The sequence below is a fragment of the Meles meles genome, chromosome 11 (genome assembly GCF_922984935.1).
Source record: "Meles meles chromosome 11, mMelMel3.1 paternal haplotype, whole genome shotgun sequence".
Lineage (NCBI taxonomy): Eukaryota > Metazoa > Chordata > Mammalia > Carnivora > Mustelidae > Meles > Meles meles.
The window spans coordinates 94,812,366-94,839,692 of NC_060076.1; the positions used below are offsets into that span (position 1 = coordinate 94,812,366).

Consider the following 27,327-nt stretch of genomic DNA (forward strand, 5'->3'; position numbering starts at 1 on the left):
CTGTCCCCTCTCCTACATCTCTGTCTCCTCCCCATCTCTCTCCCTCCCCCATCTCTGTCCCCTCCCCATCTCTGCCTCCCTCACCATCTCTCTCCCTCCATCTCTGTCCCCCTCCCCCATCTCTCTCTCCTCCCCTATCTCTGTCCCCCTATCCCCTCTCCCCCATCTCTGTCCCTTTGTCATCTCTGTCCTCCTGCCCCCACCTCTGCCCCCTCCCCTATCTCTGTCCTCTCCCCATCTCTCTCCCCTCCCGTCTCTCTGCCCTCCCCCATCTCTGCCTCCCTCCCCATTTCTGTCCTTTCTGTCCCCTTGTCATCCCTCTCTCCCCCCCCCCAGCTGGAGCCCTGTATCCATAGCAACAGTTGCTGCTGTGGAAGCTGGCGCCTGCTCCCTCATCCCGCGGGGAGGTATTTTTGGCACTGCGGAGAGACTTTATTTTATCTTTGGTGTTGACTTTTACTCTTTGAGTGAGCGCCGCACAGACAGAGCTGGGGCCGTGCTCAGGGAGGTCTGAGGGCCGCCCGTGGCTGTGTAGACAGGGTCTGGGACAGGGCATCTATGGGGGCACAGTTCCCATGCTTTGTCCGGGGCCCTTTGTACAGATAAGGCCACCGAGGCCACGAGGGTCGTCCTGGTGTCTCCTCCTGAGCTGTCTTCCTGCCCCTGCCAGGCCCAGATGAATGGCATGATGTCTGCAGTCTGTGTCTTCCTTATCACGTGGGCCCTCTTGTTTCTTGGGGGGGATCAGGGCTGCCCCCACTCACCCTGGTCCTGGTGGCCGGGACCACAGGTGACCTCTGCATTTGGCACCCCTCGCTGAGGCACCGCCAGTGGGACATCCAGGAGACTCGGGGGCATCGGCCTGCCTGCCTAGCCCCTGTATACGTGGGTGTGGTGGCTGGGGGGGGTGGATTCCCATGTGTCCTTGACCAGGACACCAGGAGGATGGGGGTGGCAGGCCTGGGGAGGGTCAGGTCTGTGCTTGAGTGCTGAGGATGGCGCGTGGCAGACTTGGTGTCCTCAGGGAGAGGAGGCCCTGGGGAGCAGGCCCAGCAGGGCGTGCAGCTGGCCCAGCAGGGCGTGCAGCTGGCAGCCCCTCAGATGCCTTCTCCCAGGCTTCCTTGGGGAACGCACGGTGGAGGCGGGCTGCTGGTATGCTGAGCCGCTCCCTGACCCTCCATCTCTTCATCTGCCCAGTGGGGGTGAGGGCAGCTTGCAGGGGCCCTGGGGCCAGGCCTGGGCTGTCTAGATCAGAGGCAAGGCCGGCGGAGCTGGACACTTACTGAGGCCCAGTGGAGTTATTTCTGCCTTGTCATCATGGAAATCCCAAACGGGCCACCATCCAGCCTCCTCAGTCTCATTATCATTGGCCGTGCCTCGTAGGTTAGTCGTCTTCCCAGACGCTCAGTCTTGTTTGAACACCCCCGTGCAGGCTGGAGGGTGGATGGCACCGTGGCCGCCACCGCACAGGGCTCTGCCTGCCGCCAGTCGGCACACGGTAGGTGCTGTCCACATGTGTTCTTGAGCCAGAGCCCAGCGGGACGAGGCGTTGAGGGCTTGTGGGTTTGACAGAATTAGGAATTGTGCTCCAGGGAGGCCAGCTCTGAAGCCATCTAGGGAGCAGACATGGGAGGGGGCGTGTGGGGAAGTCTGCACCATGGTGCCCTCCCCTCGGGGAGGAAAGAAGCCCAGCATAGGGATGTGGCCGCCTAGCATCATCGTGAAGCTCAGCGGATCACAGAGAATCGGGCCGCGGGGAAGAGGAAGCGGAGCTCCCACGCTTGCCTCCTGAAGGCCGCCCTTCTCATTCATCCTCTGGCCTGCACGTGGGAGTTTTGTTAAATCCCAGCCTGGCCCAGCCTGGTGCTTTTCACCTGCAGCCCCGCCTGGCTCCCCGCTCCCCGCTTCCCACTCCCCGCTTCTCCATCCTTCTGGCTAGTTTTTAGGCTATAAATAGCCACGCAGTGAAGAATTGCGGCCACATGCCCAGGCATCGAGGTTTTGGACGACTTCCCTGTGGGGGCGAGGGTGAGAGTCCCTGCTGAGTGCCGCAGCCTTCCGGCACGTGGGGCTCTTGCAGCCTCTGGAGCCGCCGCCCACAGCAGTAGAGGAAAGGGATTTTCGCGGAGGGAGAGCACGGGTGCTGTCACGGGCGGCCTGCTGTGCCCCATCCTGTGCGCACCGACCTCCACACCCCTGTAGTCCGGTGCTCAGAGGCGCCGGGATCTGTGGATTGTGGCGTTTTGGGGGAGGCACAGCTCAGCAGCGGGGAGAGAGCTGTGCCTGACCGAGGAAACAAAACCAGCTTCGGGCTGTGTAGCTTTGGGCGGGCTGTGTAGCTTTGGGCGGGCACTGCCTCTCTGGTTAGGGGAGCGCGGTGGGAGCTCTGGGGCTGCCACTGCCCAGGGCCCGATGCAGGACACCCCCCCCCCCCCGCCCCCGGGCTGCTTCTTGGATCCGGGACGCACGCTGCATACTGCAAGGACGGTGACCCCAGAACAGGAGACCGTGAGCACAGCACAGCCTCAGGAAGGAAGCCAATGGCCTGTTGGTCACATGCAGCCTGAGCCCCGACCCCGACCTGGGGAGTCTCGGGTGCCCACGGCACCGGGGGCCTACCTGTGTCCACATGGACGAAGGACATTCAAGGGCGCCAGTGAGCGAGGCTGGCACTCTTCTCAATGCCAGTGCAGGGAGGGGGCTGTGCCCCGGGGGAGTGGGGCCCTGACCTACGATTGGATGGGCAGGCCCCATGGGGCGTGGCTGGCTGGCTCTCAGGGAGTGGCATCCCCACTTTCTTCGTTAATAAGCACCACCACTGCTCGCCTTTGATGCCCCTGCCTGTGGGTCTGGGGGTGGCCATGGGGTGTGTGGGAGGCTCAGGGGTGAGCAAAGTGGGCTGGGGCTGGGGCGGCCAGGGCCATGGGCTGCTTGGGCCCGTGCTGGGGACTGGGAGTGCTGGGCACGGTCAGGCACCTGCTGTGGTTGGCCTGTGAGTGAACCCTGCTTTGTGCAGAGCTGCCCCGCGGATGGTGAGTGGGAGGGTGAGCTTCGGGAACTCACCCCACTGTGCCCGAACCCTGGGGCCTGCAAGTCTCCCAGCCTGGAGCATGTGCACTCTGCTCTGAGATCGGTTGGCTGTCTGCTGCGGCACCACCACGGTCCCAGGATCGCATGGGTGGGGTCTCAGGGCCACAGCCCTGGGCAGCCCCACAGGGAGGGCGGGGAGGCAGGCCCCTCTGCTCTGGGATGCCGAGGTGAGGGGTGGAGGCATATTTCCATTGTTGGCTCATTTGCTTCCTTGCTCTCCTGCTTGCTCTGCCGGCCGGCCGTGGGGCTGCCCGGGCCCTGGAGCAGCTACAAGATGGAGGGATTTCATTCCCTTTCTTCCTGGACTGCTCTGGGTTTTGGGAAAGGCAGCCCAGGAAACGAGGAGGTTGGCCATAGGTAGCATAGTGATCCCATTGGTGTGTGGTGGGGTCGCAGTGCGAGACGGTGCCCCCCAGCAGGGCTATGTCCAGGGAGGCTGTCCCCACCCTCATCAGTCTGCTGGGCAGAGGCCTGCTTATCCCTAGCTGTGCCGTTTCAGCCACGCCCTCCTAACACTGACCCCCAGGACCCCCAGGACTCGGCACTCAGGCCCCCCTAGTAGCCTGTAGCCACGGAACTGGAAGCAGCGGGAGTGGTTGGCTGGGGTGCAGCTGCAGCCAACCTGCTGGTGGGGAGCCGCTCTGCTCGCTGTGACCTGGACAGCATCAGGGTGGAGACGTGAGGGCCGAGGTCTTGCCCAAGGATACCTTTCTGGGCCTGGCCAGGGCTGTTGGTAAATGTTTGCCTGAAGTGGCATCTCCCTGCCTGCCAGGGTGTGAGCATCCAGGAGGGACTTCCTGACCTCCGATCAGGGTGTCAGACCTCCAGTTTTTACAACTGGCCATCAGAGTTGTTCCCACCCGTTGGAGGCAGGAGCAGAGAGTCCCCTGGGGTGCCAGATGCGGCCGTCGTGACTGGGGACGTCGCTTGACTATTACCTGGGGAGTGAACCCACCGCAGGAGGGGAGCCCACTGAGCACTGGCTCCCTGTTGGATTTGGAATTCCATTTTGATTTGGGGAGGGACACGTGTTATCTTCCCAGAGGTCATCAGAGCGATGGGATGGTGGTGCTTCTGCGTGGCCATACCCAGGACACCTGAGCTGTAGGGTAGATGGCCAAGGGGGGGCAGGATGGAGGATGGTGCACAGTAGGATGGTGGCCAAAAGCTTATTTCACCTGCCATTTTATTTTACTTGATGTCACTGGGAACTTGTAAGTTTCGGTCATTATTTCACTGCATCCTTGTGTATGTACACAGTAGGACTTGGAGCAGCTGAGGTGTGGCATGACGAGTCCATCCTTTAGCTGGACATACCATTATTAGGGCTGTGAATTTGCCTTCAGGAAGTTTGTCATGCATTTCCCTGTAAGTTTTATTGGTTCTGCCAGAGATAATGACACATCCTTGACATCTCCCATACCCTGGGCGTATAAGGGTCTTAGAGCACTCAACTCGGTCTACCCACCCCTGCCTCCTGCCTGCCTTTTGTAATGTTGCTTCTAAGATTTCCTTTATGTGTTTGATTTTTATTTATTTATTTATAGATTTTATTTATTTATTTGAGAGAGAGAGACAGAATGAGACAGCATGAGAGGAGAGGTCAGAGGGAGAAACAGACTCCGCATGGAGCTGGGAGCCTAATGTGGGACTCGATCCCAGGACTCTGGGATCATGACCTGAGCCGAAGGCAGTTGCTTAACCAACTTAGCCACCCAGGCGCCCCTGATTTTTGTTTTTATTTTGCTGTAATGTACCTAGTGTGGTTTGTTTTTTTGTATTTAATTTGCTCGCGACTTATAGCACTGCTTGAATGTATGTCTGGAGGTCTTGCTTCAGTTTTGGAAAACTTGGCAATGTTGTTGTAGGCATGTTGCTTCTGTCTCATCCTTATGCCCTCTTCTCCTGGAATCCTGTTTACCTGTAGGTTGGAACTCTTCGCTGTGTTCTATGAGCTTTCTATCCTCTTTTCTGTATTTTCCACATATTTGTGCTTCCACGTTCCAGTCTGCATATGTTCTATGGTCTTATCTTCCAGTTTGCTGATCCCATCTTCAGCTGTGTCTTTTTTGCTGTTAAGCTTATATATTGGGTTCTCTATTTAATTTCTTAGTTCTAGCTTTCTTTTGGTTCTTATTGCATGGATTTTAGTTCTGGTGAATCTTGGTTATCTATCTTTCTTCTTTACCAAATTTTAATTTTTTTATGGTTTTAAATGTTATCATAATTCCAGTTATCATACAGTGTTATATTAATTTCAGGTGTACAATATAGTGATTCAGTGCTTCCATACAACACCCATTGCTCTCACAGCAAGTGCCATCCTTCATCCCCATCACCTGTTTTCCCCACCCCCCACCCAACTCCCCTCTGGTACCAGCAGTCTGTTCTCTATAATTAAGAGTCTGTTTCTTGATTTCTCTCTCTCTTTCTCTCTCTCGGCTATCTGTTTTCTGGACTCCACTAATCACAGAAGTGTTAATGTCTGTCTGATACCTACAATATTTGGATCTTTGGGGGGTTTGTTGCTATTGTTTGTTTGTTTGTTTTTTTCCCCTGTTGATTTTTTGTCATTTGGTCTCAGCTCCTAGTTGGCCTGGCCATTTTTGACTGGTGTATTTAAAGCTTATGGAGATATTTGAAATTGTGGGTGATTTTGTTTTCCTCTAGAGAATATTTACTTTTGTTCCCAGTGGATACTGCAATAAATAGGGGCAGGTCATGTTAATCCTGTCTGGAATTGAGCACAGCCTTCATGAGCAGTGCTCTGTTCTGTTTTATCCATTCCCCTAGCTTCTGAGCCTCTGGAGAAAGTAGCCTGAAAGCTGGAGTCTTGCCTGCCAGACTTTGGATGCTCTGCCCCGTGGCTCGGCTCCTGGTCTGCAGCCTGGTGCGTACAGGAGGGCAGTGCCATCCTGTAGGGAGGGAATGTGAGCTACGTGTGTAATGCATGCCGTAATGGGCACACTGAATGTGTAAAACGAGCAGGTGGAATTAATAATGTTTTTGTTTTGTTCAGTACATCCAAAATACTCTTTTTTTCACATGGAAAATATAAGAATGTTAATGAGGTTAAAATAATTATAAAAAAATGACTGTGTTAGAAAGCTGGTGTATAGGTATCTTACACTTAGGTGACCTCTGTGTTTTGATGAGATGCTCTTCAAGCCCTCACAGCCACATACGGCTTATGGCTACTGTCCTGGGCCGAATGCGGGGACTCCTGTCTCTCCGCTGGAGTCACACCCAGAGCTGGGGGCTCATTTCAGGTGTGTGTGCAGTGAGCACCTACTGTCTTGTCTTGATTCTGGCACTGAGGCTCTTACTGTCAACTTGGGAGGAACCCAGGAGTCTGTGCACAGCTCTGGGGCCTTTCTTCACCCCCTACTTCCCTCAGCCTCTGTGGATCACACACACGGGGTCTGTCTGGCAGGGTGCCCCCGCCCCCTGGGGCACTGCCCAGCTTGGAGGGATATCCCCGGCCCCCTCTTACTGCCTGGCCTGGAGGGACACCCCCACCCCCGCCCCGCCCCCAAGGGCATCGCCCAGCCTGTAGGGACACCCCACCCCCTCCCCCACCCCCTGGGGCACTGCCCAGCCTGTAGGGACATCCACCTCCTGCCCCGCCCCCTGGGACATTGCCCAGTCTGGGGGGACTACCCCACCCCCTGGGGCACTACCCAGCCTGTAGGGACACCCCACCCCCTACCCCACCCCCTGGGGCACTGCCCAGCCTGTAGGGACACCCACCTCCTGCCCTGCCCCCTGGGGCAGCACCCAGCCTGGAGGGACTCTGTAGATGTTCAGGCTTGGGAGCATGTCCACTGAGCAGACACTGGCCTGAGACCGTTGGTGGCTGAAGCCCCTGCTTCCTGGCCTCTGGGGCCATCTTAGGTCTGTTGGAGGAATTGCTCAGGCTAGAAAGAGGAGCGAGGTCCTACTTGCTTCTTTCTAGGGGAGGGCTTTAGAGGGTGGGGCCAGACGCTGCCTTCTGCAGTGGGAGGTGTCAGGCCCCCCACCCATGCCTGAGTATGGCTCAGCTGCGGTTCTGTGGGTTGCTGGGGTTAGAGGCGTGCCAGGCAGAGGGTCTGCTTTCTGGGGAGGGTCCACAACTTTCAGCAGGTTGTTGCAATGACCTTACGCTTCACTGCTACTCTGGTGTCCCGCAGCCCTTGGACCCTGTGCAGGGGGATGGGCTCTGGCCCAGCAGGCCTTGAGGTGGAGTAGTATCAAGTGTCCTGCCCACCCACCCATCCCCGCAGGTGTCCTTGGTGGGGGTGTTCATCTCGGCTGGTTGTGACCATGGTGTGTCCACATCTGTCATGAGGTGTCCCTGCGGGGAAGCAGCCCAGGGTAGGGCTGACCTTCCTAAAACCCGACAGGCGATGTGGTCAGAGCAGGTCCTGGCTGCTGCTGGGCCTCAGATCACCTCTCTCTAGGGCTGACTGTCCCCTGGGGCAGAGGGAGGGGCTGCCTGACGGTGGGCAGGCGTGGACCACTCAGGGCCAGTCCGGCCCAAAGGAGAAGTCACACTAGGCCCCAGTGAGGATCCAGGGTGGGGCCACTCTGGGCAGGGTGACAGCCCACGGTGTGTCCGTGGAACTGGTGGAGGCTGTCCTAGGGCTGGGCCGGCAGGACTGCCCTTTGACGTGGCTGTAAGTGGCTCCCCGCCCCCTCTGCCCACTGACCTGAGCCCGAGGCCACGGCCTCCATCTAGCCAGTTAGGGATCCCCCCTGCTGATGGCTGGTGACGGGGCAGGGCTCTCTTGGCTTGTCGGAGGTTCCGTTCCCCCTGCTGTCTGTCCGTGCGGTCAGCTGGACGCCGTGTCCTGTATGGTAACTCAGTCCAGAAGCGTGGTCCTCAGAGCCCACGAGCGTGGGAAACGAAGAGCCTGAAATTCGGGGCTGCATCATTTTCGGGAGGCCACGTGAGCGCGGGTCATCAGGAAGACTTGCGGGCGCGCTGCGTACCTCAGATCTGTGGTTGGGAGCGTCAGCCCACGCCTCCGCTAAAGGCACTTTTATCCACGTGTTTGCAAAAGGGCCGTGGAGCTGTTTCAGAATGTTCCCAAAATGCTGGCAGGGATGGCCTTTATGCTCCCTAAACTTGTGGGGACAGTTTGGGTCCCTGCCCACTCTGAGGGCACCCCTGTTTTCCTAGCCCCTGGGGAGTAGGGAGCACCTGGCCAGCTGGTGGCACTGCCCATCGGGGAGGGACGGGGCCCTCATCCAAGTTGCATAAGGACGCATCCTCGAGGCTTGGGGTCCTGGAGAGAGGTGATCCGGCGCAGGAAGCCCTCTCGCTGTGTCTGCCCGGAGGGGCGGGGACCGGGGTGTTCGTGTTCACAGCCTTTATTGTAGTCGGGAACTGGGAGAAACCTACAGACTTCTTTGTTTAGGCTGAGGTCGAGGAGGGCTCTTGTGTTTAGAAAAGTGAGTTTAGTTTTAAAACCTCTGCCAGCATGAGAAGGAGCAGGTCATAATGGGAAGAGTGTGTGCGGTGGGGGGCGGAGCTCAGCTCCCGGAGGGTCAGGACGGCCCCACCGAGCTGCGCTCCCCACCAGGCCGGGCCCAGTGTCTGCCTGTGGTCCTCAAGGCCCGGGTGGCCTCTGACCCTGTGCCGACGGAAACCACAGCGGCCTGCGTGGCTGCGGCTATCTACTCACCTGAGTTTCCCCTGGCCTTGGGGACCTGTCCCTTCACCCTGGTTTTCAGACAGTGTGGCTGTATGTACATGCCACCCTCCCCACCCCCAACCAGTCCTTCCTGTGCACCCGCAACCTCAGTGACCATCTGGTGACTGAGTGAGGCAGACGCTGGTGCCCTCTCCATGCGGTCACCACCCCAGGGACGCCCCAGACCCCACACCACCTCCCTGCCTCTGCTGGGGAACACAGCAGCCCAGACGCGCCTCCAGGCCTGGGAGAGGCCCTCTCACAGGGGGGCTAGGGATTACAGAGACCCTCCTCCTGGGTCAGCATCCCTGGAGCCCCGTGCTGGGCCACTGCCCTAACATGGGGCAGCTCTCAACAGAGGTCCTCGAGGCTTTCTTTTGTTTTGATTGATAGCCAGATGGGCTGGAGAGAGGACACATGCCAGTTAGTGGCCCCAGGACTCTAGCTTTGCTAATTCTGGGCACCGTCTTCTGACTGCCCACGTCCCCTCTCTGTCCTGTGTGTGGATCCCGCCTTCACCTTCACCTGCCTGGGTGCAGGGTCACCCGGCAGCCCTGCTCCCCATAGGCCTGGTTGGGCTTTGCCTGGCTGAGGAGAGGACTGCAGAGGCCCCAGAGGCAGGGGACTACCCCTGTTGCCTCTGTGTGGGCAGAGCTGCTGACCCCCGGGCTGTGTGGGAGAGGCTGGTCGGACCCGGGCTGCGACTGCCTGGCTGCCTGCCCTGCTCAGAGGTGGCTGTCCCCGACCAGCGCAGCCCTTGTCCTGCAGGAGAGGAGACAGCGTCCTCCTGACGGGCTCCCGCTACTCTGGGGCACCTAGTGGGTGGGAAGCTGGTGTAAGCGACCTCTCCTCCGCGTCTAGTGGGGGGAACTGGACCCCACCCGTGCAGGAACAGCCTGACGCCTGCAGGACTGGGGGCTTCCCTCCTGCCCTGGTCCATGAACTCGAGGCCTCCCAGCGCCTCGGTTAGGACTTGATCCCACAAACAGTGGCTCCCCGCCGTGGAGTTGCTGGTCTGATGGGGCTGACGGGCCATCAGCACACAGTGACCAGGACTGGGGCCAGCTCTGTGAGGGGCACTGGGCAGCACTCTGAGGACATGCCAGCTGACCTTTTAAATGATCAAGCAGTGTGTCACGCCGCTAAAAATAGCTCGGTGGCTTAGGATATAAATGCTCCCGCTCCCTCCCGCCTCCCACGTCCAGGCCCAGCCCAGTCGCCAGAGGCACCAACCTGGAAGTCCGACCACATTCCCGCTGAGTCTTTGGCATCCGAGGGCTGCCCTCCTCTCCCTCTCGGGGCTTGGGGCTTGTTAGTTATGTCGTTTAGAGCACAACTTCTTCTCTGAAAGTCCAGTGAAGTCTTTCCCTTCTGCTGAGTGATGCAGAAAGGATCACTGATGCACGTGAAGCGTTCTGAGTTTCCTCTGGTGGGGGTGGGGAGTGCCCCGCACCCGTCCCCTCTCCTCTCCCCCACACCGCTGGGCCCTGCCGATAGCTTTGCCCTGTCCCCCTTCCCCTGGGTTGTGCTGGAATTTGAGGGCACGCTTGCCGTGACGGCTGGACTGGGGGTGCCCAGAAGGTAGCCTCGGTTGTCATGCGGGAGAGAACATGTCGTGGGCCGTGCGGTTGCATGTCGTTTGGCTGGTGTGGAAGTCACGGCAGGGGGGGCATTTGGAGGACGCACTCCCAGCGCTGCCCCTCCGCCCCAGCCGCCCGCCCGCTCTGCTTTTCCGGGTGTTTGGTGCTGTTCTGGGCCATGCTGCTCTGAACCCCTGTGCCATCCTGCAGAGGTTCCCGGCGGGCAGAGGTTGGGCCTGGAGCAGGGGTGGACCCCACTGGCGCTCCCTTGCACATCCAACGGCCGTGTGTCCGGGGCCCCAGCTGCTCCCGGCCACCCAGCGTGTGGAACCAACCTCCTCTTACTTCGACCTGTCGGTGGGCATCCAAGGGATGCTCCGGGCTGGAACTGGCATTTTCCTAGCGACTGAGGATGGCCAGCACCTTGTCACGCGCTTGTTGGCCGTGTCTTCATCTGACCTGTTCATGCCTCCTTTTTTTTTTTTTTTTTTTTTTAAATGGGGCTGTAGGAGTTCCGTGTTCTGGATGGAGTCCCTTGTCAGATACATTATTGAGAATAGTTTTTCTAGTCTGTGGCTTGACTTTTCTTAAATAAACCATAATCTTTGCTGAGTGAAGCGTGTTTCCATGTCACTGACTGGATTAAATGTTGGTGTTTTTGTACCTAGTGTTTCGCTCGATTATAGACTAAAACTGTAGCCTTAATTTGCAAGAGCACTTTCTTGATTGTTCTTTTTTTTTTTTTAAGATTTTATTTAATTTTTTGACAGACTGTGAGAGAGGAAACACAAGCAGGGGGAGTGGGAGAGGGAGAAGCAGGCTCCCCGCTGAGCAGGGAGCCCGATGTGGGGCTCGATCCCAGGACCCTGGAATCATGACCTGAGCCGAAGGCAGAGGCTTAATGACCGAGCCACCCAGGCGCCCCTTTGGTCATTCCTTTTTAAGCAGAATCCTGCTCTTAGCTACTGTGTGTCAGCCCCCCCATCCCCGTGAGCACATAAACTAGATTTTTTTGAAGTTGCCTCTGGCCCCGAATTCTGTGTTTTCCTGGGGTCAGCTGTGCTATGGTCTGCCCGGTATCTGCTTGCTCCGCCAGGCCCCTCTTGTGTAGCAAGAGGCTGATAAGGGTTTGTGGGGGCAGGGCTGGTGCGGGGCTCAGGTGAGGGGAGACAGCCACCCCGGGGCCCGCAGAGGTGTGGTTCCCTGTGGGATGAGGCTGGAAACCACAGAGCTCATGGGTTTGTTCTGGGTACTGTGTGGTAAGAGTCCACTGGAGGGCGTCTGGAAGGACCACTCCAGGCTGCTGGCTGCAGCCAGACGGGCAGGGCTGGGTGGTGGCAGACGGGTGTGGGGGAGCGCTGGCGGTGGGGGTCGAACGTGGTGAGGGTGTTGGTGGTCTTTCTCGTGGGCTGTGGCTGGAGCCCCACGTGGGCGGTACTGTGCAGGGACTCCCAGCACCCAGGTGTTGCCGTGTCCCACGTGAACTTACGGTCGGGCTCAGCCGCAGACCCGGGAGGCGTGTCTGCTGTGCCCTGCAACACTCCCGGGCCCGGGAGGGACCCTGGTCTGTCATCGGGTCCCCTGGTTTTCTGGTTTGCATCCGCTCTGGTCGTGAACATGTCCTCGAAGTTGCGTGTGAGCTGGAACTGGACTGATGTCTGTTGCGGCAGCATCAGAGTGGGTGTGGAGGACGCGAGGCCGTGGAGGCGTTTTCTGGGAGGGGGCGTGTGCGTGCTGCCGTGTGGGTTTTCGAGCTGTCTCTGGCTGCCAGAGATCTTTCTGCCGAGGTCCTGGTGCAGGGCTCGTGCGGGGTCGAGGGTGGGGGCCGCGGCAGAGTGACTGCTGGATGCCTGGTCCCCTCCCTCCGCCGCGTCCTCACCTGCAGAGCTGCAGGGGCAGCTGGTGGGCTCCTGCCCGGGCCCCCCACTATGGGGAGAGCGTCCGCAGCGGCGGTGGCTGACCCTTGGCCCATGTGTCTCTGCAGGACCGGAAGCTCACCAAGCTGGAGAGGCAGCGGTTCAAAGAGGAGGCCGAGATGCTCAAGGGCCTGCAGCACCCCAACATCGTGCGCTTCTATGACTTCTGGGAGTCCAGCGCCAGGGGGAAGAGGTGCATCGTGCTGGTGACCGAGCTGATGACCTCGGGGACGCTGAAGACGTGAGCACGCCCCCACCCGCTGGCCGGACCCCGGGGACGCGGGGGTTTCCGTCGGGCCAGGGCTGGTCTCAGGAGCGCCCCCCCCCCCACCCCCGCAGGTATCTGAAGCGGTTCAAGGTGATGAAGCCCAAGGTCCTCCGCAGCTGGTGCCGGCAGATCCTGAAGGGGCTGCTGTTCCTGCACACCAGGACGCCCCCCATCATCCACCGGGACCTCAAGTGCGACAACATCTTCATCACGGGGCCCACCGGCTCCGTGAAGATCGGCGACTTGGGCCTGGCCACGCTCAAGAGGGCGTCCTTCGCCAAGAGTGTGATCGGTGAGCCGTGGCCCGGGGCGCTGCCTGGGGGTCCCCGGCTGTGTGGGTCTGGGGCTGAGGCCTCTGGGGTCTGCAGACTGCGGACACTCGGTGGGAAGGAGGCCTTGATGACAGAGGGACTCAGGGTTGGTGTCCATTGAGGTGGAATGGGCAAGGAGTCTGGTGCCCCGGGCCCTGAGGCCCCCCTGTGGGGAGTCCCTGGGGGTTGGGGGGCCCAGAGCCAGCTTGGGGCCCTGGGGCCGAGGGATTTGGTGTGGGTCCCGGTTTGCTAGGCTTGTCTTTCTGTGTTTCTTGTCCTCCTCTGAGAAGCCCCCGTGGCCTTGGTGGGTGTGGCCCTGTTCACGGCTGCTACACAGGGACCGGGCTGTGCTGGGGTCCCTGCACATGGTGGGCGCTGGCTGGGGCCACTCCAGGGCCTTGCGGAGGGAGTGCTTGGAAGAGCTTCGGGGTGGCCTTACTGGGGTTTGAAACGTCTGGGGAGCGCCAGCATGCTGCAGGGCCAGACTGCTCTGGGGCGTGGCTCCAGAAATCCTGATGGTATCGGCTGGGGTCGGGTGGGACCTGGAGAGGCTCCCTGTCCTTTGCAGCCCTATGTGGGAACACAGCAGGACAAGAGGGTGATCTCAGGGTTTTGCAAGCTCCTGGTTTTAATGCACATTTGGGGACAGAACTTGGCCTATTTGTGGCAGATGGAACTACTGGGAATCTGGAAACTTCTCTGGCGGGGTTAGTGGATTTGGAATAAGACATCTGGGGCAGGGTGGCCGCTGGGGTGCCCTGTGGACATGGTCCTCTGGCAGCTCTGGGAAGTTGAGTGCTGGGGTGGGGGCCAACCTAGGTCTCGGTTTGTCTCTCCGTGAGGTGGGGTGGGGGTCCTGGCTGGTGGAAGCACACCTCTGAGCAGCCGGCAGTTTCTGAGCAGGATCTGTAGGTCTGACCTTGGGGTCGGATGCCTGGGGAAGCCCCCTGGGGCTTCTCTGGTTGGTAGAAGTCTGTCCTGGAACTGGGGTATCAGGGTACCACACACGTGCTGGGTGGTCTGATGGGGTGATGTGAAGGCCTGGCATTTCCAGTAGGTTCATTGGCCCCAAGCCCAGCACAGGGGCCCAGCTCTGGGGTGGGGGGCCCAGAAGCTCCAAACGCGCAGAGAAGGGGAGGCAATTAGCATGTCTCCCCAGGCCCTGGGCAGCGAAGGGCCAGCCACTGAGTGGAGGGCTTTTGGTCGGGTGGGGGGGTCTCGGAAGCTGCTGCCGAGGACCTGCTTCTGGGTACGGTTCTCGGGGGGGTTCGTGCCCGTGTTTGGGTTTGTACTTCAGATGTGACCCATGTTGGACATTGGGCGGTGGTGTCCGAGGACATCTCTCCCTGCTCTGGGGAGGCCCTGTGGCACCAGGCCTGAGGGCTCTTGGCCGACGGGAAGGGAGGTACGGGTTGGGTGTGAAGGTGTCATTGTCGCCAGCACTGTGGCCCCAGGCCCTTGACGGCGTGTGCACACACAGCTGTGGGTTACCTGCCCGCTGTGGGGTTGGTTCCCGAGAGCCGTCCGCCTCCGATGATGTCACCGCGCTCTCGCTTCTGTCGGCAGGTCCCAGGCTGGTGCTGCCTGCAGGTATTGGCCATGGCGGTGGGAGCACTGGGAATGTGGGGCCAGGGGACCAGGGAGGTACCCTGGGCACACACGTGTGTGAACACACGCATGTTCTATTTAACACTCAGATTTAAGTGGCTGCAGAGCGAGGAGAGAGAAGAAAGGGTGTGTCTGTGGCCCAAGCACATGTGAGCGTCCCCGCCCCGCTCAGAGCTGGCCCCTCCCCTGCACCCCCACCTCCCCTGCTCCCCCGGAAAGGCAGGCTGTGTGGGGCCTTGGGGCGGCTCAGCCGGCTTCCCTCGCTGGGTGCACACAGCCAAGTGCAAAACATTGTCAGCCCAGTCATGTGGTTCAGAACCCCCAAAAGATGGAACGAGTCCCAGGGCAAGGTCCCTTGGACTCCTGCTCTCTCCCCACACTGTTCCCATTATTTCTGATTTGGAATCTCCTAGGATTCTTCTTCTTTTTTTAAGATTCTATTTATTTATTAGAGAGAGAGAGAGCATGAGTGGGGAGGAGCCTCAGAGGGAGAAGCAGGCTCCCCGCTGAGCAGGAAGCCCAATGTCAGACTCAGTCCCAGGACCCTGAGATCATGAACTGAGCCGAAGGCAGATGTTTGACTGACTGAGCCACCCAGGCGCCCCCAGAATCTCCTAGAATTCTTTATACACACATCAAGATAGATCCCCGATTTTGCCATTTCTTCTCAAAATGTTGACTTGTTTCATTAAACATATAATAGGCGTTAAATTGAAATCACGGGGGCACGAGAAAAAGATGCAGTGTTGTGCGACCTTTCTGTGTCCCAGAGAGCCGGGAACACGGCTGGTGACCCACACGTGCTTGTGAACGCGGTCTGTTCTGTTCCACGGCGGCCTTTTAAAGAAACGGGAACATTTTGAAAGCGTTGAGGTGGCGGAAACCGAGAAGGCGGAGACATTCTGACGTTCCCCTCTGCCTTGTGTTCGGCTGGACAGGCATCGTTTGGGCCTGTTTGGATAATAGGATTTTGTGATTTTTAAAGCAGAAGCTTGTCACAGGGGAAAAAAAAAAAACCCAAAAAACCCAGAGCAGCATAACTAAAGGAAAAGTTAGCTGGAATCCCAGCCCCCTGCTGTGTCCTCATGGGTCTGTCCTTGCTGTTCTGTGGGGAGGAGGTCACTGTGCGTGAACAGCCAAGGACTTTGTTTTACTCCATCTGTTGAAAAATTCCAAGGAAGCGTCGTTTTGGAACGGCCTGTGCTGGGAACACCTTGCAGGCCCCGACGCTCCTTTCTGTGCTGACACACCGCCCTGTGGTTTCTGTCTGGGGACACCTGGGGCCTTCTGGGTTTTTGCAGTTTAGGTAGCTCTGTGAGGAGCACGAGTCTTTCTGCGGGTGGTTGGGCCGGGGGCCAGGAGGGTGCACTTCCCCGCATGCAGCGCCTCCCGGGTTTGGGGCACAGGCTGGGGCCCGGGGAGTGAGGGGCTCGGAGCTGGGGGGCTCTGCGTGCTGTGTGCTGCTGCCGCCCGGAATCAGGAGGGTCTGGGGAGTTTTCGGGAACTGTCTGCAGGGCGGTCCTGTTAGAACCGCAGGTTCTGGGCCTGATGGGGAGGGCATCCCTGGCCCCATGGCCGCTGACCCTGCCGCTGACCCCTGTTCCTTCTGGGTACAGGCACCCCTGAGTTTATGGCGCCCGAGATGTACGAGGAGCATTACGACGAGTCTGTGGACGTCTACGCCTTTGGGATGTGCATGCTGGAGATGGCCACCTCGGAGTACCCCTACTCCGAGTGCCAGAACGCCGCCCAGATCTACCGGAAGGTCACCTGTGTGAGTCCGCTGGCAACCACGAGAGACCATGCTTAGGGAAGCGCTCCCAGCACCGCGTGAGGCAGGGAAGGGTGCTGACACAGAGGGAAGCAGGCTGTCTAACTCAGCAGCGTGGCCGCCTGTCCTGAGGGCCCCTCCTCTGGGCCACTCCAGGGGCTGCTGGCTTTTCCCGTGTCTGGTGTGGACTCATGCCATCGTCAGCTTTAATCAGGTGGCTTCAGCTCTGCAAGCAGGTCACCTCGTCCTCCCTCCGTGGCTGTCCTGTCTGGGTGAGGCCGTACCTTTCCTGGGCACCAGGCCCCACGACCCCCGAGTCCTGGCTGCCTCGCTCTGGCCTGGTGCCCCCCTCTCTTCAGCAGATGCACGAGGAGTGAGGTCCTTGGCAGCCCAGGGCACCTGCCCTCGCCCCGCCTTCCACCCTGACTCCCTGCAGGTCTTAGGTCATTTCTCTCCTTCAGTCTTAACGCACTCATCTGAGCCCCTCCTGTGCTGCTGATGGTGGGAGACGGGGAGGCGGCTTTTGGCGGGTCCTTGTGGGAGATGCAGAGGGAGGCTCGTGGTTCCCTGCTGATGCTGGTGGAGAGGGTGGGCTTGTTGGCTGTGGGCAGTGGTCCTCCATGGGGCAGGGGTCACCCGAGGGGGCTAGGGCCTCCCTCCCGGGCCATGGAGGGGTGTGGGGGGAGTAGCCTGCCAGCCCTGCTTCTTGGGTGCCTACGTGGATGGGGCTGGGGGAGATGGGACTGGTTCCCACTGGGGTACCCTCAGCCACCCTGGGTGTCTTATTGAGGCCCCGGGCAGCAGGGCTCTGGTGTGGACCCATGTCACCATGGGCAAAGCAAGGTCAGGCCCCACCCTTGCTCCCCGAGGAAACCGGACGGGAGGTGTGTTCCCCGACCATGGGCAGGGTTGCAGTAACGCCCGCGGGCCTGCCATCCCCTCCCGGCACACAAAGCCGCACCAGTCCGGCCTGGCATCTGCCCTGACCCCAGGTCCTGCAAGAATTTGGTGTCCCCACTCCCAGCACCCCAACTCCATGCTTCTGAGTCGGGGGGCACGAGCCCCTTCCAAACAGCACCTGTTCTCTCACACGTTCTTCTGCTCTGGGGGCCTCGACCCTTTGGAGGGGTGCGTGGGCCACACTGACCTGCACTTACAGTTCCTCAGGCCGCCTGCCTCCCGCTGGGACCCTGGCCCTGACTTCTGTTGTGATTAAACCTCTCTTTCTTCCGCTTCCGTGGCTGGTCCAGGTTCCTCATCTCCAAGGGGGACCCACCTGGAGCCCAGTGTCCCAGTCTGTCACTGCGGACTCTGCTGCGTGTGGGCCAACACGACCCCCACTGGTTATGGGCCTGGGGCCTGGGGCACGGCACCCCTCCTGGGCAGCAGGAGCCCCTGGGGCTCCTACACTCCTGGGCCTGCCTCTGGGCTGGAGGCCACCCTGTACTCCCGCTCAGTGGGAGACCACACGTGTCCCGTTCTCTGTGTTCAAAAAACCAAACAAGCCAGCCAAAATGAGCCTTCGAAGGCAGAGTTTTCCTGAAGAATGCGATGGTTGAGGCTCTCCGTGTGCTTAAGAATCAGTTGTCCCTCCCCCAAGCCCCTGCCCCTGGTCCAACCCCTGCTTCTCCTGAACCCCCCCGCCCCCGCCTGCAGGGCTATGCCCCAGGGTTCGGCTCCCCCGTGTCATGGGCTTTACTGGCCCGGCTGCAGCCAACCTTGCCGGCCCCCACCAGGTCTGTGGTCGGTGTGGGTACCCCCGAAAACCGCCCAGCTGCCGAACTCCACGGCACAGACACTTACAAAACCCCAGAGCCACCAGGCCTTGGACGTCAGCCCTGCCCGTGGCCGCAGCGGGGCAGAGTGCCTGGGGCCCTCGGCCAGTAGCCGTGACCACACCGCGTGTGCGAATGCCCCCCCTCCCCCCCGCTGCTCCTGACAGCCCCTCCTCCCTCAGCATGAGCTGGCTCACACCCCTCCTGCCTCCTGCCCTAACTGCCCCCCCGCCCCCCTGAATTAGTGCAGCTGAACCAGGTCCTGGCCTGGCCTGCCAGTGACTCTGCCCCTCTGGTCTTACAGGGCATCAAGCCTGCCAGCTTTGAGAAAGTGCACGATCCCGAAATCAAGGAGATTATTGGGGAGTGCATCTGCAAAAACAAGGAGGAAAGGTGAGGCCGCTGGGCGCCAGGTCTGGGTGTTGCTCACGCTGAAGTCACCGCAGCGCGGCGCACACTCGCAGGAGACCCCGAGACGGGCTGCTTCAAGCCGGGGTCCCACCTCTGCTGCCTGCGGCACGATCCCTGGCTTTGGGGGCCGTCCTGGAGCCTCCTGCTTGGCCGGCTGCTTCTCACCCACCCAGCCTGGAGCAGGGGCTCCCCCATGCCCTCGGCCTGTCCCTCCCGTCACCTCCGGTTTGTGAGTTCTGTGCACCCACAGCTGAGCCCAGAGCCCACAAGTCCGAGCCCTTGAGCTGCCCCAGAACCAGCCCCCACCTCCTCAGCGGCTCAGCCAGGAAGCCTCCCACCCCCTCTTGCCCTCCTCTCCTCCTTCTGCCCTCTCCCCTAAGTCCTTCCCTCCCCTTTCCTGTTCTCCTCTTCCTCCTTCCTCCCCTCCCCCTCCCCTTCCTCTCTCCCTCCTCCTCCCCTTCTTCCTCCCGTCCTCCTGTCTTTGCCCCCTCCTTGCGGCTTCCTTCCCTACCTCTGACTACCCCCTCTTCCCCCTTTCTCCTTCCTTCCTTCCTTCCTTCCTTCCTCTCTCCTCCTTTCTCCCTCTTCCCCCTCTGCCCGCTCCTTTCTTTCCCCTCCCCCTCTCACCTTACTCCTCCCTCTCCCTCCTCCCCCTCCTCCCTCCCTCTTCCCCACCTCCCCCATCTCCCCTTCCTCCTCTTCTGTTCCCCTCCTCCCTCTCCCTTCTTCCTCCCTCCTCCCCCCATTCCTCCCTCTCCTCCACACTCCGACCTCATCTTCTCTCTTTCTTCCTCTCTTCCCACCTTCACCTTCCCCTGCCCTTCCCTCATCTCGTCCCTCATCCTGCCTCTCCTCTCTCCCCGTACCTCTTCCTTGCCCCCTTGTGCGCCCTCCGTGCCCTCACGTCCATTCTGTCATTGTCCTCACCATGGCCGTCCCCTCCCACGCAGCTGCCCCATTCTGATCCTTGGGCTCTCTCCTGCCTCTGTAGGTTATCGTTGTCTTGTATCTAGAAATCGTGAAGTAGAACTCACATCGGAGAAGTAGAAAAATAACCGCATAGAGCTAAAGAACCCTAAGAGCAGACCCCACAAGACCACCTTCCCGTCCAGGACCAGCAGGGGCCACGACCTCTGCCCCCCAGGGGTCCCCTCAGGCATGCTTCTGCTCCCCCTTACCAGCGTGGCCGGCATCCACCGGCCTGGGCTCCACCTGTCAGGGATGCAGTAATCGGGAGGGGCTGCCGGGACAGAAGGGACCCTGGGAGGGAGCCAGGCCCAGGACAGCCCCAGGAACAAGCTCCTGTTTAGGAATGAGGAGCGGCCACTGTGACGACAGCCGGGACGCCCAGGGCTCCTGGATTCAGCCTCGCCTGTGACCCCTGGGAGCTCGTGGCACCTTCGCAGGCCTGTCCACCTGGTGCAGAGCCAGGTCGGGAAACTTCACTTGCCCGAGTTTCTGGTGAGGGAGGTTCCCTTTCCGTAAGGAGAGAAAGCAGCAGCCTTCAGTGCTATGCAGTAGGCTCTGTGCGGGGGTCATTGTCCCTTCCCGGGAGTAAACTGTTGCGGGCTCCCCTTGAGGACAGCGCTGCCTGCTGGGTGGTACCCGGAGAACTTTCTAGAAGGAGCTGGGCGCTCCATCTGGGGCTCGCCGCTGCCGCGCCCTCACCGTCCCGTCGCCCCTCTTCAGGTACGAGATCAAGGACTTGCTGAGCCACGCCTTCTTCGCAGAGGACACGGGCGTGAGGGTGGAGCTGGCGGAGGAGGACCACGGCAGGAAGCCTGCCATCGCCCTGCGGCTCTGGGTCGAGGACCCCAAGAAACTGAAGGGCAAGCCCAAGGACAACGGGGCCATAGAGTTCACCTTTGACCTGGAGAAGGAGACGCCTGATGGTGTGGCGCAGGAGATGGTAACGGGGCGCGGGCTGGCGGAGCGGGTGGCGGGTCCCCGCGCGTGCAGGGGTGTGCCTGGAAGGGGGAGGTCTCCGGAGATGCGCGGGAGCCCAGGACGGGTGTGGCCTTATGGTGACTGGGCAACCCTGGTGTGCGGACTCCAGTTGTGGGGTGTGTGTGCGCCTGTGAAGGACGGTGCTGGGGGGACTCCTGCCACACAGAAGCCACACCCGCCCTGAGGGGGCGCAGTGAGGGGCCCCGTGGGGTGTGCTTGGGCAGGTCGTGAAGGGCCTGGGTCGACCAGAGCCTTGCTGTGTGCGAACGCGGGCCTTCGGTTTGAGCTATCGCTCTGCTGCCGAGGGCGCTGTGTCCGGGTGCAGGGCGCCGGGTGTTCGCTGTCGTGGAGGGACGGAGGCTCAGGGAAGGAAGGAGACGCTGGTTTTCGCTGCAGGAAGCGAGCGCGGGGGAAACCACGCTCCTGGCGGGAGAGGCTGCGAGGTCTCCCGAATGTCGGACAATGTAGCACACCTCCCCAAACCGGCCGTCGCCGTGCAGCTGCTCCTCCTGGCCCTGGGGCCTTCTAATGGGGAGGGTGTGGACTGCGGCCCTGCAGGTGGAACGGACATCCGTGCGGGTCCTCAGGCCCTGCAGGGATGAGGGAACAGGCTGGCTGGGCCATGGGCTGGAGCTGTGGGCAGGCGGCACCTGGGACGCAGCGGGTGAGGGTCCCAGGACCTCGCGGAGGGTGGTGCCTCGGGGGTGGGCTGGCAGAGCAGGAGCTGTGTGCGAGGGTGTCCACCTGCCCTGGACGGTGGCCTGTGTCCTGCCCCTGTGGTGAGCGGGATGTCTGCTGGTGGCTGGGAGCCATCCACACCTTCCCCACTGCCGGTCACATCCCTGGGCCCAGAAACGGGACACGCCGCTCCACCGGGCTGACCGCCGTCCCCCATGAGCTGTGGTCGTGCAATCCCGGCTGTGGAAGTTAACACTCGAATATTCCCGAGCTGGGTCACATGCAGGCCGGTGTCCTGGGAGCAAGGGTTGAGTCCCGTGGCACCGGGGGACCAGGCCAGGAGCTAGCGCTGTCCCGGGGGCCGCAGGAGGGGAGGTGGGTCCCGGGGCGGCCACGAGGGCTGCAGAGGCCGAGCCAGTGTGGACCCCTCAGGATGCCTCGGTGGCAGCAGCGCTCCAGGCTGTCTGTGAGCCCCGCGCCTGCTCCACGTGCCCAGGGAGGCTTCCTGCCCAGGATGGATTCTGGTGAGAGCCCAGCAGGGTCAAGTGTCACAGCCGTGCGTGGGGACGAGGGGACCGCAGCAGAGGGGCTCCTGTGCCTCTGTCGAACCAGGCATCTTCTCCAGCTCTGGACCAGTTCTTGGTTCCATTGACACGCTCTTCAGCTGTAGGACGTGGAGGTGCTCGCACGTGACCTGGGACCTTTTCTAGGACCACCCATGCTCCCGAGGGACCCCTCCCTTCTCTGCCTCGACGGCCTCCCCCTCACCGTGGCCCCACAGGCCCTGCGTCCGTGCCTGGGCCTGCTGCCTCGCCCGTCCTCTGCGCGGGCCCCGGCTCTCGGCTGGACTCAGTGGGCAGTGTCCGTGAGTCCTTGGTGGTGCCCCCTGGACCTGTGCCTCTCCCGTCGCCGTTCAGGACACCTTCCCATGAGGAGCGCCCTCGAGCAGTGCAGACTCTGTGCCGACGGCACCGTGTTTGAGGAGGGATGACCGAGTGGCGGGGACCCTCCTCTACTCGGGGACCAGGATGAGGCAGGGATGAGCTGACCGCGGCCCGTTTCCACTGCGAGGTCTCGGCCCTGTGTGAGCGCTCCAGCTGGGGTGGCCGTTGCCGCGGGCTGCTGGCGGGTCCAGCCCCTGCCCACCTTGGGGCGGACCCTCCCTCTCCCCGGCTTCTCCAGGCCGCCGCTGTGCGAGGTGCCCTCGTGGGCAGCGTTTCCGAACCCACTGCCCCCAGCCGCTCTGGGCGGTCACTCACTGACAGCTTCCCGTGATCACACCTGCTTCTTCCAAATGCGGGGCCCAGCACCAGCGAACCCCTACACCGGTGTCTTCACCGAAACCACCTCCCAGCAGGCGGCTCCTGGGCGGGCACAGGGGACCAATCGAGTGCCGCCAGGGCTGAGAGAAGGGCAGCTTCTCTGGGGACATGGGCTGGCTTTGACCTGGAGGTCACCCCTGGTGAGGACCCCGGGAGAGGGGCTCGCGGCCCGGCCCAGTGTCCCCATGTCCACACGCCACGCTCCCGCCCTCGCGGCCTCCAGGGGGTGGACGTTTCGGTGTGGCAGAGAATGGGGCTAAGCTCTCCCCGTCTGGGAAAAAATAGAAGAAACACCTTCGAGAGGATCGCCAGGGGTGACCGCGAGGACAGAGACGGAAAGGAAAACGGGGCCACGAGCAGAAAATAGAAGCAGCGGCGGGCGCGTCTGCGGGCGCCTTCCCGTCAGCGGTCCCTCCGGTCGGGGCAGGCGGGTGGGCGGCACTGACCTCAGCCCGGCCCCGCGCCCGAGTCGGGTGGAGGGCTGGCTGCCGTTCTGTCCCGTGGGGTGGAGAGATTCTGACCAGTCACGAACTTACAGAAAAGTTGCAAGTGTGTGACAAAGAACCGTTGGAGAGGGCATCCAGGCCCGATGCCATGCCGCCCGGCGTGGGCCCGCCGCTTTGCCTACAGACAGCAACCTTTCTGCTCAGCTGCCTCAGCCGTCAGAACTGGGAGAGCTGCCCACGGCCTGCCTGGGGTCCTCTGACGTGTGGCAACACCTTCTTAGCAGGAGCTTCGCTGGGCGGCGACTGTCTTCGGTGACCTTGCTGTGCGCGGCGCGGGGCGACTCCCTGGCGGTCGCGTCGGCCGTCTGCAGGAGCACTTGGCGTGGGGCTGTGTCCTCACCATGGCCAGCCCTGGAGGACACATGTCTGTCTGCCCTCTCCATGTGGAATGACAAGTAATGACTGTGTCATGGAGGGGTGTACTTTGAAACTGTGTAAATGTCCATTTTCACCAAACTTCCCATTTATTTCTATCTCTGTGGACTATGGTTTTGCTGGTGAGTCGTCTGTGACCACGCAGTATATTACCCCAAACAGTGCTGGACAAGCTTAGGGTCTCACACCGTCCTCATGGTCAGGAATCTGGGAGTAGCCTAGGGGGTCAGCCTGGTTCTGGGTCCCCAGTGCTGTGCGGCTGGGTGTTGGCTGGGGCTGACCGGGGCTGAGGGTTGCTCCTGGCGGGAGACTCGATGTTCTGCCAGTGGTTGTTCTGCAGCTCACTCAGGATACAGCTTCCTGTGAGCAAATGATCCCGGAGCACGAGGGTGTGTGGGCAGGGACAGAGATGGCACACTGTGGCATCGCGCGCGGCCTCCTGCCGGGAGGGACAGCTGCATTCCCCTCATGGGCACTTGAGGACACGGCCCTTAGACCATCATGGTGTCACTGTGCATTTTGATGCCCAGAATGTCCACGTTTGGCCTGTGGCGTGGGCTCCTGTGTTGGTCTGTGTGTCCCCTCAGTCCTCGGAGTCTGTCCTTGCTTTGAGGCACAGTGAGGTGTCTAGGTGTCTCAGTGTCTAGGCCCCTTGTCCTTCTCCCCCCCACCCCCCACTCCCAGTGGCCAGACTCCGGGCACCACCGCAGGCCTGCCCAGGGTCCTTCACGCTTGCACACGTGCTGTGCCGCACGCTCATGTCTGCATCTGGGTGTGTGTGTGTCTGTCGTGTGCTGAAAGCCAGGAGCTCCTACAGGTCCTGACCAGGGCTGAAACCTTTGCACTTTCTCCCTTTCCACGTGGGGCTGCCGTGGTGACGGTGTGGAGACTGGCCTCTGCTCTTCTGTGGATTTACCAGAGATGTCCTCAGGGAGAGCCGTGACATTCCCCAGAGACTCAGGGCTCCTTCACAAACACTCTCCCAACACTCTCCTGTGTTCAGAATTTTCTGGACATGGGTGCCTGCCTACCCTCCTGCCCTCCGTGCCTTCTCAGGGAATGCCCAGGGCCCACCTGTGGAAGGCAGCGGGGGTCTCTCCCCTCCCCTCCCTCTGCAGGCACAAGAACCTGCTGCACCGTCACTGTCCCAGGAGCCCGGCTGGGCAGCTGCAGAGGGCTTCCTGCGACTGGCCACTGGCGGGAGTGTCTCTTAATGGGAAGACGAGAGCGTCTCTGAGGGCCGGGCTGAGGGCCTGCAGAGGGACTCCTGCAGAGCCCCTGTGAGCAGGAGGTGGCGGGGCAGATGGCGGGGCCCCAGGAATGACACACTGCTTCCCTTCGCAGATCGAGTCAGGGTTCTTCCACGAGAGTGACGTGAAGATTGTGGCCAAGTCCATCCGTGACCGTGTAGCGTTGATCCAGTGGCGGCGGGAGAGGATCTGGCCGGCCTTGCAACCTCCCGAACAGCGAGACCCTGGCAGCCCCGACAAGGCCAGGGGCCCGCCCGCACCCCTGCAGGTCCAGGTGACCTACCATGCGCAGGCCGGACCCCCGGAGTCCGAGGAACCGGAGGCGGACCAGCACCTCCTCCCCAGCGCGCTGCCGGCCAGCGCCACTTCCCTGGCCTGTGAGTGCTGCCCTCCCGGCTCCCTCTCACCCCGTGCGCGCTGTGGGCGCGTGCAGGCATGGCGAGCCTTCTTTCAGGGGCGGGCACTGGGTGTCCCGGGCTCCCCGAAGCCCGGCTTCTCAGGACAGAGTGGGGGCAGACGGGCAGACGGATTCAGAGCCTCCCAGGCCCCAAGCCAACAGGACGGAGCGGCTCCATCCAGCTCCTCGTTCCCTGCAGAGGATGTCAGTCCTGTGCCTGGTGGTGGCGTCCCTGGGGGTCACCACTGCCCCCGGGGCCACGGATGGCTGTGGTCTCCAGTGGTCATGACACTCTGAGCCGTGACCTTTGCCGCCAGGATTATCCGTCCCCAAGATTACGTCCCTTGTAGTACCCGACCTCTGAAACCTTTACCACGTTTCCCAGGGTGTCTGCGATGGGTCGCGGGGAATCACTCTGACTCTCAGAATCCTGGGAGAGGGAACCTGTTTTCTGCACGTCCAGGCAGAACTGTGTCCTGCCTTTGCCCTCAGTGGCCTAAAAATGCTGCGGGGCGCTGAGGTTCAGGACGTGGTGTTTCCTGTCTGTCCTGTGAATGAGGGCCAAGTAGAACTTAGCCTGCCCGGGCCACCTTTTTCAGGTGGTTTGTGTCAAGAGACCAAAATAGCTTGTTCGCGTTACTTAATAGGCACCTACTTCATTTATCATTAAAATTATAGCTCGCGTTCTTCACAGTAGGCTATTTAAATTCAGACCAGGCGCTGCCCGTCACATGGCCGTTTGCTTGCCGTTGGCTTCCTCCCGACCGGCTCAGGTGTGCCCCGGAGAATCAAATCGCCACATCATCTGTCCATTTCTTGATAAACCAAAAAAATTAATGAGCATAAACTTGGTGTTGGAAAAATTTCCTCGTGATGCCACTGCCCACTTTAAAAATGTGACAGTCTGTTCCCGCCACACTTGGCTGTGGTCAGGGGTCCCTGCGCATGCCCGGCTCCCCATACAGATGTGGGCAGGTTCAGTGTGGCTGGGCGTTCAGTCTGCAGACATCCTCTGCCTGTCGACTCGCTTCGACCGCGGCCACGCTCTCAACACGTGTTGCACTCGTTTGTGGTCATTTCTGTGAAGCAGATGTTGCGTAAAATTCAGACGGGACAGAGGGTGTGCGGGAAAGCCCGTCAGCGCGCCCACCCAGCGGCCGCCGGTGTTACCTGCACTTGATGGTAACTTCCGGAAGGAAGGTGTCCGTGTGGTTTCTCACACATCCACATGCGTGTGCGTACACGGACACCTACACACCCATCTGTGTCCCTCCGTCCTACCACACCCGCACAGACGTCTGCACCGTGCTCTGGTCGGAACACAAGGCCCGTGCTCGGTTGTCACTCTGGCCGTGGTGTGTGTGGGTGGCCTGGAAGCTCCGTGCCTTGTAAAGGAGAAATGACGGGACTCCAGGACGTGCACACACGTCGCTGGGGAAGGGACCTGATGGGCGGGCAGACACGCTATGGCACGTGTCGAGGTATTGTTCCCCGCCACATGGTGGATGAGCGGCCTACCTCAGCCTGTACCTGCTCAACGAGAGTGTGCGCGCCAGCTCCCAGTGGCTGCAGGAGGTGCAGGAGGTGTGAAGGTGATTTTTTGATTTTTCACTTTATTTTTAGAGAATGTGCATGTCTGGGGAGGGGCAGAAGGGGAGAGAGAAAATCCCAAGTAGCACCCTTCTGAGCACAAAGCCCGACACCCACGTGCCTGAGGTCATGACTGGACCTGAAACCAAGAGCTGGGTGCTCGGCCGACTGTGCCGCCAGGTGCCTCTAAAGATGACTTCTAAGTTAATTTTCTTTTTTTAAAGATTTGACTTATTTGGCAGAGACACAGAGAGAGAGAGCACGGGTAGTGGGGGAGAGGGAGAAGAAGGCTTTCCCCCAGCAGGGAGCCAGCTGCCGGACTCGATCCCAGGACCCTGAAATCATGACTTGAGCTGAAGGCAGACACTTACCAGACTAAGCCCCGAGGTGCTGCAGTTAATTTTTATTATAGAAATAGCAAACACATTCCCCTTAAAAATTTACAGTGCTGCATGTATGATTAGAGTTGGTTTATGTGAGATTTGTCAAGTTTGTACATGTTTCTTTTCTCACACACACAGTTTGTCTTTGTGTGTTTCTGTATTTCTCTTTGTCTCTATCTCTGTATTTCCGTGTGTGTCTGTCTCTGCATGTCTCTGTTTTTTATCCCTGTGTCTCTGTATTTCTGTTCCTGTGTGTGTATCTCTTTCTCGACGTGTCTCTGTATGTCTCTCTGTATCTCTGTGTCTGTCTCTATGTGTCTGTCTTTGCACGTCTCTGTGTCTTTTTCTTTCTCCGTGTGCCTGTCTCTGTCTCTCTCCGTGTAGGTGAACTTGACTGCCAGCTGCCTCGTTACAAGTCAGAGCCGCTGGCTGGGTTGGTTCTGTGCAATCGGACTTTGGCGTGCATGCATCTCC

At 60.4% G+C, this 27,327-nt stretch overlaps 1 protein-coding gene across 10 annotated transcripts in view; it reads left to right on the forward strand.

Annotated features, from left to right (window-relative positions):
- WNK2 (WNK lysine deficient protein kinase 2) overlaps window positions 1-27,327 on the forward strand; it is a 118,323-nt gene that overhangs the window by 19,345 nt on the left and 71,651 nt on the right. For all 10 annotated transcript variants that reach the window (XM_046023143.1, XM_046023142.1, XM_046023146.1 and 7 more), the window contains 6 exons: window positions 12,330-12,502; window positions 12,601-12,821; window positions 16,065-16,222; window positions 18,299-18,387; window positions 20,095-20,314; window positions 24,578-24,860. In XM_046023143.1, the coding sequence (XP_045879099.1) occupies window positions 12,330-12,502; window positions 12,601-12,821; window positions 16,065-16,222; window positions 18,299-18,387; window positions 20,095-20,314; window positions 24,578-24,860 (1,144 nt within the window). The remainder of the gene's footprint in view (window positions 1-12,329; window positions 12,503-12,600; window positions 12,822-16,064; window positions 16,223-18,298; window positions 18,388-20,094; window positions 20,315-24,577; window positions 24,861-27,327) is intronic.